Below are 14,289 nucleotides of genomic sequence, written 5' to 3'. Positions count from 1 at the left end.
AAATTTTATAGTGTTAACGTTTGTAAAAATTTGCTCAGAATGGAATTCATAAAGCAGACAATGTAAAATTAAATATTCCTACAGTGAACCTTTGTTTGAAAACTTGAACGCAGATGAATAAAAGCAAGAAAATTATTAGTGCTCCTAGATTTACCTCGAATGGTCTGGTACGTATTCAATTTATGATGGACGCGATCAGATAAATTCTCGATTTAATGTTATTTTTTGTCAATAATTTGTAATTTATTTGACAAAAATACGCCCGTTTTTAAAAATAACTCTGACTAAGATTCAACACAAAACAAGTTAAATCGTGAGAGAGAAATTATTTTTCTACTGTTTGATCAATTGGCAATGAGGCGTCCAATTATCATTTGTATTTTCTTGGAGCTTGCCTTCATGGCAGTCGTTTCTGGAATTAAAATAGGTGGGTCGTTTTGATTCCATGTTATATTTAATCGCGTTTTCAAGCACATCCTATTTGGTGCATGAATTCCACAGGTAAAAATCTAGAAATTATTTCAGCGGTATTATTAATTAAATTAAAATGATCGCAACATTAATCACTTCTGATGAAACTATTCTGGTGAAATTATATAAATAAATTAAATTGTTCTATCAAGTTCATCACCATATATTGTACTTGAAAAAATCATATTTATCACGTTTTAGCTCACTTCAACGTTGTCTTGAAGCATGAATTGCAAAACTCTAGATTCCGAATTAAATCGAAATTTCAAATTTTAATAATTTCTCTGCTAGTTTAGTAATGTATAGACTACTCACCCATCATTCCATCAGGTGATGAGAAACAAAAGTCAGAAGAATTCAAAGAGTACGCTGAAAACTTCATTAAAGGAATGAATGATGTACATGAACAAATTGATGATTTGAAAGATGAAAGTAAAAGTGTTGAACTAAATATTTGCTTAATGTAGACAATCATATTGTATTACATAACTATTTTAATCTAAAATTTCATTGTTCAATAATTTTCAATATCTTTTTATAACTTCTAGAAAAGCCCACACAACAAAAAGAAGAAGAGATGCTCGAAATAGCCAAAAATATGGCTGCTTGTTATCAAGATCTTTTTGATCAGAAATAAATTATATTTCTTTTCTAAATGTGCGTTTAAATTTTAAAAGTAAAGTTTTGCCTTTAAAAATTTAACTTATTTTATTGACCCACCCTAGACAAATAATATCTAAAATGACTTCAGGTTGTGTAGATGAACGAGGTAATGAAAAAAAAAATAAATAAAGGAATGGTTGAATAACCAAATGGCATTTTATTTAACACATTTTGTAAAGTTATTTTAGAATTATTTAGACGGTGGGACTCATTCAGTTGTCTGTGTATTATTTCAACTAATTAAGCGAATCCTGATTGATTACTTATTTGTTTCTTCAATCTGGTTGAATTGGTCAACACATCTTCCAGTTTTTACTTAATGTGACATTTTTTTCAAGGATATCACAAAGAAGATGAATTCGATCTTTGAAATATTGGTTAGAATGTGACAATGTATATGGAACAAAAAATGGTCAAAATTAATGGCGTGAATGATCGATTTAAACGTTTAGTTTGAAATGAAACAATTAAAAATAAGGTTGCACAAGGTAGTAAATGCTATTTAAAAGTAATTGAAACAATTTAACCAATGAAACTATTTCCTTTATATCTAATGAATGTTATATATAAACATTTCCAATGATTATTCTAAGTTTGTTAAAATATCAGATGAAATGTTGATTCTACAATTACATTATACATTACGTAAAATGTTTAAATGCATCAACTTAACATATCAGCCATGTCAATTTTATCAAGAAAATTTTTTGAAGATAAGGAAAAGTTTTTACAAGTATGAGATACGGAAAGAATTGGTGAAAAGTAGAAAAGGGTTTTTTTCAACTATCATAAATGTTTGACTTATTATCAGCTGAAACATAATCTAACCTGAACCTATAACATTTGCTATTTCGTTTTTCTTCTAATAGGGTATCATTATCTCTATCATCGCCAACGAAAATAAACTTAAATATGTTTCAAGAAAAATCTTCATAAATAGTCATTGAAAAAATCTTCTAATAGGAATAGGATTCATTAACTCATAAAAGCAAAGTGAAAAATTGGTAAATAAGTAAGAACATTTATGTCAATAAAAATGTAAAAGTTTGAATAATTTTTTAAAATTGTTTTTAAACATATTAACGTTTGATATTATACGGCAAAAATGGAACACGTTATCATGAAAAAAAATAAAATTGACTTAAATGTACACAATTTTATTTATAACTTCAATGATGAATCCCAATCTATTAACAAATTCGCTCAAATATTATTTAAAAATGACAGACCTTTAAAATTGAAATTATAAACAATAAATTGAAAAAACTGTCCATCATTAAAATTTATTTTAAAATAAATTTAATTTTTCCAATTATTTATTTTGCTCAAAAATCAATTATGGTGGAAAATGAAATAAATTTATAATTTCTGAAAAAGGCGAAAAAAGTAGTTAACCATATTACATACATAGATAAAAAAGAAAGGTGTTAGGCAAGGCTGTAGGCTGTATACAAGGCCTAACTCTCCAGACCTGTACAATCTCTATAGTGAGATCATCATGACTATGATAGAAGATCTACTAAGTATATCCGTTGGAGGCGTGAAACAGAGTGCATGGTAATCAGTCAAAGCAAAATCGCTCCGACCTGCTCCATAATCATTAATGGCAAACAGGTGAAACAAGTTAACAGCATCAATTATCTCGGTAGTCTGATTACCTCAGGTTGTAAATGTGATATGGAGATCGAAAGAAGGATAGCTATGGCAAAAGATGAATTTCCTAGAATGAAAAACATCCTTACCAACAGTAAAATCAAAATATCAATAAAAGTAAAACTGTTAGTGTGTTGTATTTTTCCTGTGCTAATTTACGGCTCTGAGTCCTGGACAATTTCTAACGAAATGGAAAAAAATATTAACGCTGCTGAGATGTGGTTTTTGAAGAGAATTATAAAAATTAGTTGAACTGTTCATACTCTATAGGGGGCAGTTAAAGTTTTTTGTTCACATCATGCGGAAGGAAAAAGTGGAAAATCTAACAACTACTAGAAAGATTGCAGGGAAAAAGAAAAGAGATCGCGGTCAACAACGAACAACATTCGTGAAGTCCTTGTTTCACTTGTTTAATAAACCACATTACAACTACTACAAAGTGTTAAAGATCGGGTTTTGTGGAGGTCGATGGTCGACTGAAAGGATAAGGCATGAGAAAGAAGATGAAGAAGATAAAACCATAAAACATTAAGTTGAAAAATTTGAAGCACACCAAATTTTACTTTGTCTAGTTGATCACATTGAACTTTACGCCATTCCAATCAGATATGTTGGTGGCTGAAAACAAATTATAAATTTTTAAAATTTTATCACCCGTGTGTTTGAGAAAATATGTGTTCAAAAATTTATAGAATTCAATGCTTAGTATTTTAATTCTCATCACTTTCACTGTTCGAATTATTCATATTTATTTATCATCAGCCGATCCCATGGTTGGTGATTCTAAAATGAAATTAAAGGTGGACTTGGCATCGAACAATTTCGCGTCTGGAATTTCATTTGCATTTTTTGCAGAGATGCAACGAGTAGTAGAATTGAATACCCAAATAGCTGATCAGCTGTTCAGCCGAAACTGAAGTCCAAATACAAAATCCCACAATTATAGACATAATTATATTTTTTAGAATGAAAAATAAGTTGTTAAATAAAAAAGTAGAAAATTCATGTCTATTCAACAATTCTTTGTCTTGAAAAAACTCGATCTTTTGTTCAAGTTCCGATGTTTTATGTTTTAAGTGCTATGATGGTCAAAAAAAATTTTCCGCTGATATTAATCAACAGTTGTTTTTCTGGAACCCAAAAAGTGACGTGTTAAACGGAAGTTGCAATATTTGGCTATTCGGCCTTTAAAAATAGCCTTAATAAAAATCAGAGTTGAGTATCAAATTTCGGTGAGACATTCGGCCGGGTCCAAAATTCGGTGCGTCTGTCTTTTGTAGCCAATTTGTGGTAATGCAATAAATGATGTTTAACCATTATGCAATCATTAATCTTTAGAATTTTGTTTACAAAATATGTTAGTTATTTTATGCTTATTTTTGTTTATAAATGAGAGTTAACTTGAAATTAATAGTTGTTACAAACCCATATTGTAAATAAGAAACTGCTTTGAGAGAGAAACATTGGAGTTATCAACATAAGAAAGCGTCTTCTCATATGCGCCCTGTTGCCAAACGAAAATCCATTTCCCTCTATACTGCACAGCCGAAATATCCAGATTAACACTTTTCAAATAGGGAACTATTTGATTTATGTTGGTATAGGGTTCGTCGCATGTTCGACAAACAACAACAGTTCCATTGGCTGTGTTCTGATTGGATTGGATGTTTGTAGTTGATGACAGTGATGCTATTGTTGTAGACATACTGATGTTAACAATGATACAAATCAGCAAAATAAAGTTAGAAAAAAAACATTATACTTATTGTTAAATGATTTGTAACAGCCACGATGTTCATAAAACAAGTCGGTAAAATAATACCTTTTTAAAATAAGGGGCGAATTATAATAAAATAACTGGCGTTGCTACAAGAATTTGTAGACAGTGTGGTCAATAAGCTTAATTATAAAATTTAATTATAACCAGATTAAATAAAAGCTTACCATCAAATAGTTTTTTATCTTAAAAACATTGCCGGCGTTATCCAATAAATCGTAACTCTGTGAGTCGTACACAGCGCGACTCTGCATGTCCAACTTGTATAGATTCACTCCTCGCTTCTTAGGAGGACAATCGAATTCTTTTAAATTCAAAGAATCTTTGAATCCCCACGACAAGACATCAACGATCTTATATTCTGAAAATATTTCACGTTAAAATGTATTTCCCGATTTATACATGCTGCAGTATTTCAACATTTTAGACACTCACTACTAGCACCCATGAACAAGGAGCAGTCATCATCTGGAGAGGGTTTGTAAATATTATGAATAAAATCATTGAAAGAGTAGCAGCGTACATCGTATGCGTTTCCATCATTTATAGACTTCATCACGTTCACTTGAAAGGCGAAACAGGCTCCATTCAGCGTTTGACACTGGATGGCGCACATCCTAGCGTATAAACTCTCGCGGACTTGGCTTGATTGCAGACGATTCTTGTTAAGAATTAAACTTGCATTCGAAGGATCGGCGCACAAAGGTGCAGTTTTCAGCCTCAGTTTATCATACAACCTCTTTTGAGATGCTGATGACGATAATAGTGATATCGTTGCTGCTTGAACTACCAAGATCATCATGAGAGTTGAACTCCAGTTTTTAAACTTCATCTTTCTGTTGATTTCTGCTGCTTGATCGCTCCGATGTGGAATATTTAACTCAGACGAGGGAATGAAAATTCATTAGAAATTTGAAATTGATATACTTATAGAAATTTATACATGGAAACCAAAAAAATGTGCATTTAACAGAAGCCATTCACGTCACAGCAAACACACACAATTGCCATACAAAATAATTTAACATTATGCAATTAGGTTCATTCAACACAAATTTTTGGGTTATTTATTATTTGGCGCGGCCGGCTATTGTCATAAAACTGCCTATATTGTTGGATGTATGCAGAAACTTATTCGGAAAAACTACCGAGTTTTTACATTTTCGTGTGAAGGTTTTTGTTTTAAAGCTTACTCCATTGTCCTGTTTGGTAGATGCAATAGCAATAATAGTTAAATAGCAAAACCGACATTCAGCACCGCCAACTTTTAAAATAATTACGTTGCTCGTTGTTTCGAAGTTTCAACTATTTGCAACTCACGTATGCTTGTTGTTAACAAGACAAAAAAATTCATTATTACTGACGATGATAACAACTGATGACGACGATAGGGTTGATTTCGATGATCATGTTAACGGAAAATTTAATAACAATATTATACAGTTTATACAATAATTCGGCTTCAAAAAAAATCAAAGATGAAGGTGATGTAAGAAACCTTGAAATGATTCATCGGCTATAACCACATTAACAATAAATTGCATAATAATATATATAATTAATTATAATTAATATGCTCACAAAAAGTACATAATTATTAGTATAGTTGTTAGTATGCGAACGAAATTTAACTAAATTAAAAGTTATTGTTCAATGCGAGTCACTTACTTACTCTTAGTACTTATTTAAGTACATATGCGGCCCTGACAGCAAACAGTTTCTAATATGTTTTCAATAGTCAAACCGCAGGTTTTAGTTTTATAACACGTTGAATGATCCATTTGAAACCTACAATACACTACAACTTGCAAGTTTGAAGAGATCACGCAATGATGTAACGTAACATAACACAACATAAATGGAAAATAACGAGACGCTATTTGGAAATTGAAAATAAAGGGAATACTTTTTGAATATAAGAATAATTACCAGCTGCACAGCGTCAAATCCCATCCTTTTTTAAATCCAAATAGTCGTTTAAACTACTCTACATTTTATAATATATTTTTTTAATCCATTTTATTCACAAGTTGTTTTAAAAGTTAATGTTATTTAAACATAACATTCAACAATGTTGAATGAATGTTATGTTTTAATTCAAAAAATTGAATAAATATTTTATTCTTAAAAGACTTATTCATATGTTTTAAAGAAAATTTTTGAGTACACTTTCATCAACCTAAGTAACAAAAATTCAGCAGTAGCATTAATGATTCTATGGACCGTAAAAATGTATAATCGAGGTTTTACCTGTGCGTGCGAGCAACAAAGTTACATTATTTAGTCAGATATAAATCGGTGGATTCGACCAGATGAATATTTTCGCTGAGTGTATTCGCTGGATCCGAACAGTGAAAATCACTACAATGGTGTATGTGTGTATTTTGGCGCTTTAAGTCGATCGAACGCAATTAGCAGCAAATGTTTTGGTGCATATGTGTTTTCTAGATAATGAAAACTAAACAGTACATGATTTTTTAATAATATCTACGTCAACATTTTATTTCACATAAAAATTTTTTTTAGGTGTTTTACCTGTTGTTAGTTTCAAATATACTATATAAAGCCCTTTCTCTTTGATTATCATTAAACGCCAACATTTTTTAGTTTTAGCAAAAAATTAGAAAAAAAAATTTAATAGTTGACAAAATAATTTAACAGTTGTCAAAATACATTTTTGAAATTTAATTTTTATATTAAAGCAACCTAGATGCTTCAAAACTATCAAATTGTTATTTGATAGCTTGTTGAGTTTTTTTAATGGTAGATTTGTTGATAGATATCTGAAAGTTGTTTGTTGATAAATATAGTCCGTGAAAAATTTCAATCATTAAGGAAACCTAAAATTCTTTAAAAATGGAATTATAAAAACCGCTGATTTTTACAGAACAAAAAATGTATCGAATATTGAAAGCCGAACTTCTGAAGTATGGAGAGAATACATCAGTTCGTGGGATTCCAAAGTTTTTAAAATCTAAAGAAATCTTCTTGAAACTACTTTGGCTGCTTTTTTTTCTATTTTCAACAGGTTTTCTGACCTACATGCTGGTTAATTTATTCACGAGTTATTATTCCTATCCAATTATAACCATGTCTGGAGAAAAAGTACGTTTTGTTTCATTGCAATTCCTCATTCAAATATCATCTACACGTAGGCTATATTTGCATTTGGTTAACGCCACGATATATTTTCTATTGATTTTTGAGTGTTTGTTTATTTTAATTTTTTATTCGGTATTAAAATGGTAAACCCCAAACTGTTTAACCATGGCGTCATTTGAAACTTTCAACATTGTTGATTCAAATGTCAATGATTGTAGATACTATAGTTATGATAATTTTATAAATCAATTTTGTTTCAATAGTAATTTTAAAATTAACTCTTTTTCTTTTCTACATCTAAATTGTCGGAGTGTTGCTAATAAACTGTCAGATTTACAAATTTTGATTAAATCATTTTCTAACATATTTCATTTCATTATTGTTTTTGAAACCTGGTTAAATGACGTTACATGTAAATTAGTTAATATTGATTCCTACAATTTTGCTTGTAAAAATAGAACAGGCGGAATTGGAGGAGGTGTAGGTATTTTTATTAGAAAAGACATTCCTTTTGTAACTAATTTAATATCGATATTTGATGATGATCTTTCAGATAGTTTATGTATTAATGTTACTTGCAACTATTTTAAGGGTACAATTTTAGCCATATATCGATCTCCTGCTTCTTCCTTCGATGCTTTTTTAAGACATCTGGAATGTATTTTGGATAAGCTTAAACCTACAACGGATATTTACCTTGTTGGTGACATCAATGTTGACCTATCTAAATGCACTACTCAAAGTATGGCAATTAAAAATTTACTAGCAACTTACAATATTTTCTCGACGATTGAATTACCTACACGAGTAACAAATACATCAGCCACTCTAATTGACCACATCTTTAGTAATAGTTCTTTACCACATACAGCTGGTATTCTTTTATCTGATTTTTCGGACCATTATCCAATATTTTCATTCTTCAATAGCACAAATTTGTCCTCTCAGCCACCTGGTATCTTAGGTACTCGTCATTTCACTACTAAAACTTTTGACATTATCAATAAAATTTTATCCATGACCAAATGGGATGATGTACTTGGATCTGAAAACGTTGAGGTATCCTGTCTGTCTTTCTATAATCACTTTAACTCTATAATTGATAGATATGCTCCAATCAAGGTAATTAACAACAACAAGCACAAAGGATGGATTACCAGGGACATCATAAAAGCCTCTAGAATAAAAAATAAACTATTTAAAAAATGTATTTTGAATCCCACACCTTCTAATCTAAAGATATATAAATACCACCGCAATCGTTTCACTAGTGTTGTAAGAAAGGCTGAGCGTAATTATTATAGTAATATATTTTCTAACAATGACTCAAAATTTAAATGGAAATTCATTAATTCGTTGCTTAATAATGCCTCTTCTCATAATATTTCTCAATTAATGATTGATGATAACGTTGTTACTAACAATTTGACAATTTCTAATGAATTCAATAATTACTTTATTGAAAGCTTACTTTCTATCGATGATAATTACAATTCTTGTGATAATTCTTTCTTGTCTGGTAATAGCTCTAATTCTTTTTATATTTATAGTGTTAATGAATCTGAAATTTTAGATGTGGTTGGTAATATGAAAAATACAAAATCCTTATCTGATGATGAACTCAGCAACTATATAATTAAAAACTGCATTTACAATATTACTAAACCTCTTGCCTATATATTTAACTTATCATTTAAACAAGGTGTCTTCCCCACTGTATTTAAAACTGCTCGTGTTATTCCTATATATAAAAAAGGTGACAAACGTTGTGTAAACAACTACCGGCCCATATCTTTATTATCTTCATTGTCCAAGATATTAGAAAAACTCATGTATATTCGAATGCACAAATTTATAACAACTTTTCATCTCCTATCGGAAAACCAATTTGGCTTCCGATCTGGCAGATCAACTGAATTAGCCAATCTTCAGTTTGCACATAACACCCTTATGAATGATGGACTTCTTACAATTGGCGTGTTTATTGATCTCAGTAAAGCTTTTGATCTCATTGATCGCACTCTTCTATTACGTAAACTTGAAGCGCTTGGCTTTCGTGGTAAATCTCACTCTTGGTTTATGTCTTATTTACTCAATAGATACCAGTATGTAAGAGTTAATGATGTCAATTCCCATAAAATCTTGGTACCTAAAGGTGTCCCACAAGGGTCTATTCTTGGACCCTTGCTTTTTATATTGTTTATTAATGATTTGTTCTCTATTAAAACCATATTCAAAATTCTTCTTTATGCTGATGATGCTAGCTTTTTCTATTCAACTAAATCACCTCTGAAGGATTCTGACTTACTTAATTATAACCTAAAACTTATTACTAACTGGTTTTATACCAATAAACTAAAAATTAATTATCAAAAATGTAATTATATGATTATTGGTCCGAAGATCCTTAACAATACTTTTGGTCCCTTAAATCTTCATTTGAATAACCATTTAATGGAGAGGTCTTACAATACAAAATTTTTGGGTTTAATTATCTCAGATAATTTATCTTGGGCTGAACATATTAATACTATTTCTTCTAAATTAAGCAAAATTTTAGGTCTTCTTTATAAAATAAGATACAAACTTAATAAAACTACTTTAATATTGTTGTACAATGCATTTGTTTTTCCTCATCTATCATATTGTAATCTTATCTGGGGCAATAGCCCTGCTGTTCATGTCTCAAAACTATATAGAATTCAAAAAAAATTTATAAAACTATTATTATATTTAAAAATTACCACTCATGTTGATGAATATTTTTCTTCTTTAGGTCTTCTTACAATATACAAATTACATATTTTTATTGTTGCCTTTTTCATGTTCAAATTTGTCAATAATCTGCTACCATCTAATTTCTCAAATATTTTTTCACTCAAACCTTCACATATTTTTAAATCTACTCGTCACTTCATTCCATATATAATACCATTCAGTAGACTAAAAATTTTAAATGATAGCATATTTATTCTTGCACCCAAAATTTGGTTTACAATTTTGCCTCTATCTGTTACAATTATTTCAAAACCTCGTCTTTTTAAACAACATTGTAAAACTTATTTATTGTCTGATAAACGGCGATTTTTGCGACTATAGTTGTTTTAACCTTATTTAAATCTTATTTGAATAATTTTTGTATATGAGTAATATCAATGATCTGAATAAAACTGTTTTTGTATGTATGTATGTATGTATGTATGTATGTATGTATGTATGTATGTATGTATGTATGTATGTATGTATGTATGTATGAATGTATGTATGTATGAATGTATGTATGTATGAATGTATGTATGTATGCATGTATGTATGTATATATGTGCGTATGTGGGTATGTATATATGTATGTACTCTTATTTTTGAACTATATTTGGTTTCATATCATTTAATTTATTGAAATGCTATAGAATCCTAAATTCAAAACTTTAATTTTATGTACTCATTTTGAACTATATCTCTGTTTCATAAGATTAATAGAATAGAATCTGCAGTTCAATAACTTTTGATTTATTTCGATCTAGTTTAATCCTTGATTTTTGTCGAACTATTTTAATTTTTGATTTTTGCTGATCAATGTTGATTTTATTTGGATAGGGTGACTTTCTTACAAGCATTTGGTTGCTTTTTTAGTTTACCCCTCTTTTGAGAAAATAAACGAATTGAATTGAATTAAATAAATTTGGTTTTATGATATATTACATCTCATGTTGACAGTATATATAGAATAAAACATATAGGTCTTTACGTTATAACAAGCCTCCATGAGTTGTAAGGAACAATTGGCATATTGCGGCTTAAGAGGTAATTAGCATATTTTCGCAAAGGGTAATTAGCATAAGAATATGTTCCATTTAGCTATTGGAATCCATCACTGATACACCTTCCATTGTTATTTTTTTTGTTAAAGCAATTTTTATTTAACTGTTGACCATAATCTTAAATAAAATCCAAATAAAAAAATAAACATATTATACAGACTGGTCAAAACATAACGTTCCCTGACATCACGATATGCAACTTGGATCCATTTAGCGAGGGAGAACCAAATGAATTATCCATGGAAAATTATTTATCGCTGGTGAAAAAATATAAGACCGAGTGGCTAAATCGAATTCATTCAAACAATTTTCCAGATGGTCTGAAATCAGTTGAAAATATTGAAGATAAAGTCAAAAAAATTTTCGATGATCTTTTAACAGTTTCAGGTTATTTGATCAATTTAAATAAAGATCGGCCAAAATCGGAAGACTGTCCTAATTTAGTCGTTGATTGTAGTTTTTTCGGCACTGATTGGTTTGAAACCAACGACTCGTGTTCAACTGAAACTTTTACCAGGCTTTGGAATGCTAACTATTTGAATTGTTACACTCTGCAAATGAGCAATATAAACATATCCAATAAAAATGTCATCAGAGGAATAAGTTTATTGTTAAATGTTGGTCCACCAAACTTCATTAACGTTCCGTACCAATTTTCACTGACTAAATCCCAAGCAAGAGGTGTCCAGGTGAGTGTGCACAGTTCCGGGACTCCCGCTGATCTCAAACGAGGATTCAACGTGGCACCTGGAACTGAAAATATCGTAGAAATTGTCCAAACGGAAAGAAAGCGCATAGATAAACCACACAACAAGTTGGTTTAAAATTTTTCAAAAAAAAACTTATAATGTAATTCTAAAATATTATTTCAGGTTGGGTTGCACTTTAAAAAAAACTTTGGAAAGCTCAAATTCTACTAAATACACGCAGGATTTGTGCGTGGAATACTGTGAACAAAAATTGTCAAAGCAAAATTCCAATTGCGTTTCACATCTGCTGAATGTGCCTGTCGAGGAATATAACACTGTTGTTTGTGGCAATTTGAGTTATGTTTTTTCATTGAACGAATCTTCGATTGATTTGATAAACGAGGAGTCAACGAATAACATTATATTTTCTCAGTTAGTTGCTAAATATGGATTGAAAGGTAAGTGCTTGGGTATAGTGAGTAATTGCAAAAATTTTGAATGATTTATTCATTTCAAAATTTCCTTCTGCTACAGCTATTTTTGAAGATGATGATGACAGTTGTGCTGACCAATGCCTAGTTCCTTGCCAAGAAATAATCTACGACACGCAGCTGACATCAGCAACCTGGCCACAACCCTCAGTAGAACTGGATTTGTTTCAAAAATATTTCATTGACAATGAATGTATGGATAATGTCAAGGTCAAATCAAGATACATAAACTACTACAACACAATTAAGCAAGTTGGGAATGTTCCACTTTCAAATTTAACACAAATAGGTGAATCAATGCTTGAAATCAAATTCATCATGCCACAAAACTGTCCATACTTCCTAGCCGACACACCGGCATACACGAGTGACATGATGATCGGATCAGCGGGAGGTATGTTGTCACTCTGGCTGGGAATAACAATAGCAAGTGGTGTGGAGTTTGTGGAAATGGTTTATTTGCTGATCAAACGTTTTTGGGAGGATAAAAATATCCAAAGTACAAATGAAGAAAAGGGCACTGGAATATCTGACAGGAATAAGAGCAAAAATGTCATTTCTACCGATATATCCACATAGAAATAACTCACTGTCATAATTATATAGGATAAAATTATGTAATACTTCAATGTATCATTATATAATTTTGTGTGATTTGAAATAAATTTATTTGAACTTGGTTTGCCGTGCTCAACTTTACACGTTGGTCAAAGCACCTATATAAATTTCATTACATGCACCAAATCAACCATATAAATTTTAATGTTTGAATTTTACCTATTTTAATAAAGTTTTTTTACAAATGTTTTTGTGTCGAGATTATACAAGTTTGAAACTTATGAAATGTGTATGAACATGGCGAAAGCTCAAAATCATTTCTTTTTCTAATCGAGTTGTTACCGAGGAACAAAACATAGATATATTTTAATAGGAAAATTGGTTTACTCAAGTATTATTATTGTTGTTTATTAATTATTTCTATTATGATTGTTATTTCAAGATTTTCGGTTTTCGTCACGCTGCTCCGTATGTCTGGAATGCGTTACCTCCTAAGTTAAGACAATGTTCCTCGTTGAGTCTTTTCAAAAAGTAAGGGTAAAGTAAGTAAGTAAGGGATTAAAGACTCATCTTTTTAACACGGGCTTCGGGCGCCTCTGAAGCAGCTGTGCAAATGGGCGCTTCATAAATGTTTATATTATTTTTATTATTATTAAAAATAAAAACAATGATTACTATTATCTAACTTTCACCAGCCGAGTCAAGATGATAATTATTTGAAAATATTTTCAAACTTTTAAACAATTTGTTCAAATCGGCATTAGTGTTTGCAAAATTAGGATTAAGACCGCCGTATATATACAATACAATTATTAAGAAATATTACTTCTATCACTGCATTTTCAACTTTTAAAATGCAGTGATATTTTTTTAACAATCATTTATATGTGTATGTATGCGTGTGTGTGTGTGTGTGTATGTTGTGTGTGTGTGTGTGTGAGAGAGAGAGAGAGAAAGAGAGGAGAGAGAGAGAGAGAGAAAGTGTGTGTATATGTAGTATGCGTATGCGAATCAGTGTGTCCGAGTGTATGTGTATAAAAATGACTAAATATCATTTGCCAAGC

At 30.3% G+C, this 14,289-nt stretch overlaps 3 protein-coding genes across 3 annotated transcripts; 2 read left to right on the top strand and 1 right to left on the bottom strand.

The window, feature by feature from the left end:
* Window positions 1-1,816: 1,816 nt before the first annotated feature.
* Window positions 1,817-3,704, top strand: HELRODRAFT_177966 (hypothetical protein; the record flags this gene model as incomplete). The annotated part of the gene is made up of 4 exons (XM_009026113.1): window positions 1,817-1,867; window positions 2,749-2,912; window positions 3,058-3,251; window positions 3,550-3,704. 4 exons carry the CDS (start codon window positions 1,817-1,819, stop codon window positions 3,702-3,704), a joined length of 564 nt encoding a protein of 187 aa, XP_009024361.1.
* Window positions 3,705-4,204: 500 nt separating this feature from the next.
* HELRODRAFT_177965 (hypothetical protein) lies at window positions 4,205-5,396 on the bottom strand (the record flags this gene model as incomplete). Its single annotated transcript, XM_009026112.1, has 3 exons — window positions 4,205-4,438; window positions 4,732-4,925; window positions 5,000-5,396. The coding sequence occupies 3 exons, from the start codon at window positions 5,394-5,396 to the stop codon at window positions 4,205-4,207; spliced, it is 825 nt and encodes a 274-aa protein (XP_009024360.1).
* A 2,063-nt stretch (window positions 5,397-7,459) lies between these two features.
* On the top strand, window positions 7,460-13,246 carry HELRODRAFT_177964 (hypothetical protein; the record flags this gene model as incomplete). Its single annotated transcript, XM_009026111.1, has 6 exons — window positions 7,460-7,669; window positions 8,258-8,408; window positions 8,538-8,725; window positions 11,646-12,301; window positions 12,360-12,634; window positions 12,711-13,246. 6 exons carry the CDS (start codon window positions 7,460-7,462, stop codon window positions 13,244-13,246), a joined length of 2,016 nt encoding a protein of 671 aa, XP_009024359.1.
* Between the last annotated feature and the right edge of the window lie 1,043 nt (window positions 13,247-14,289).

Source organism: Helobdella robusta (genome assembly GCF_000326865.2).
Source record: "Helobdella robusta unplaced genomic scaffold HELROscaffold_45, whole genome shotgun sequence".
NCBI lineage: Eukaryota > Metazoa > Annelida > Clitellata > Rhynchobdellida > Glossiphoniidae > Helobdella > Helobdella robusta.
This window is presented reverse-complemented; position numbering and strand designations above follow the sequence as displayed.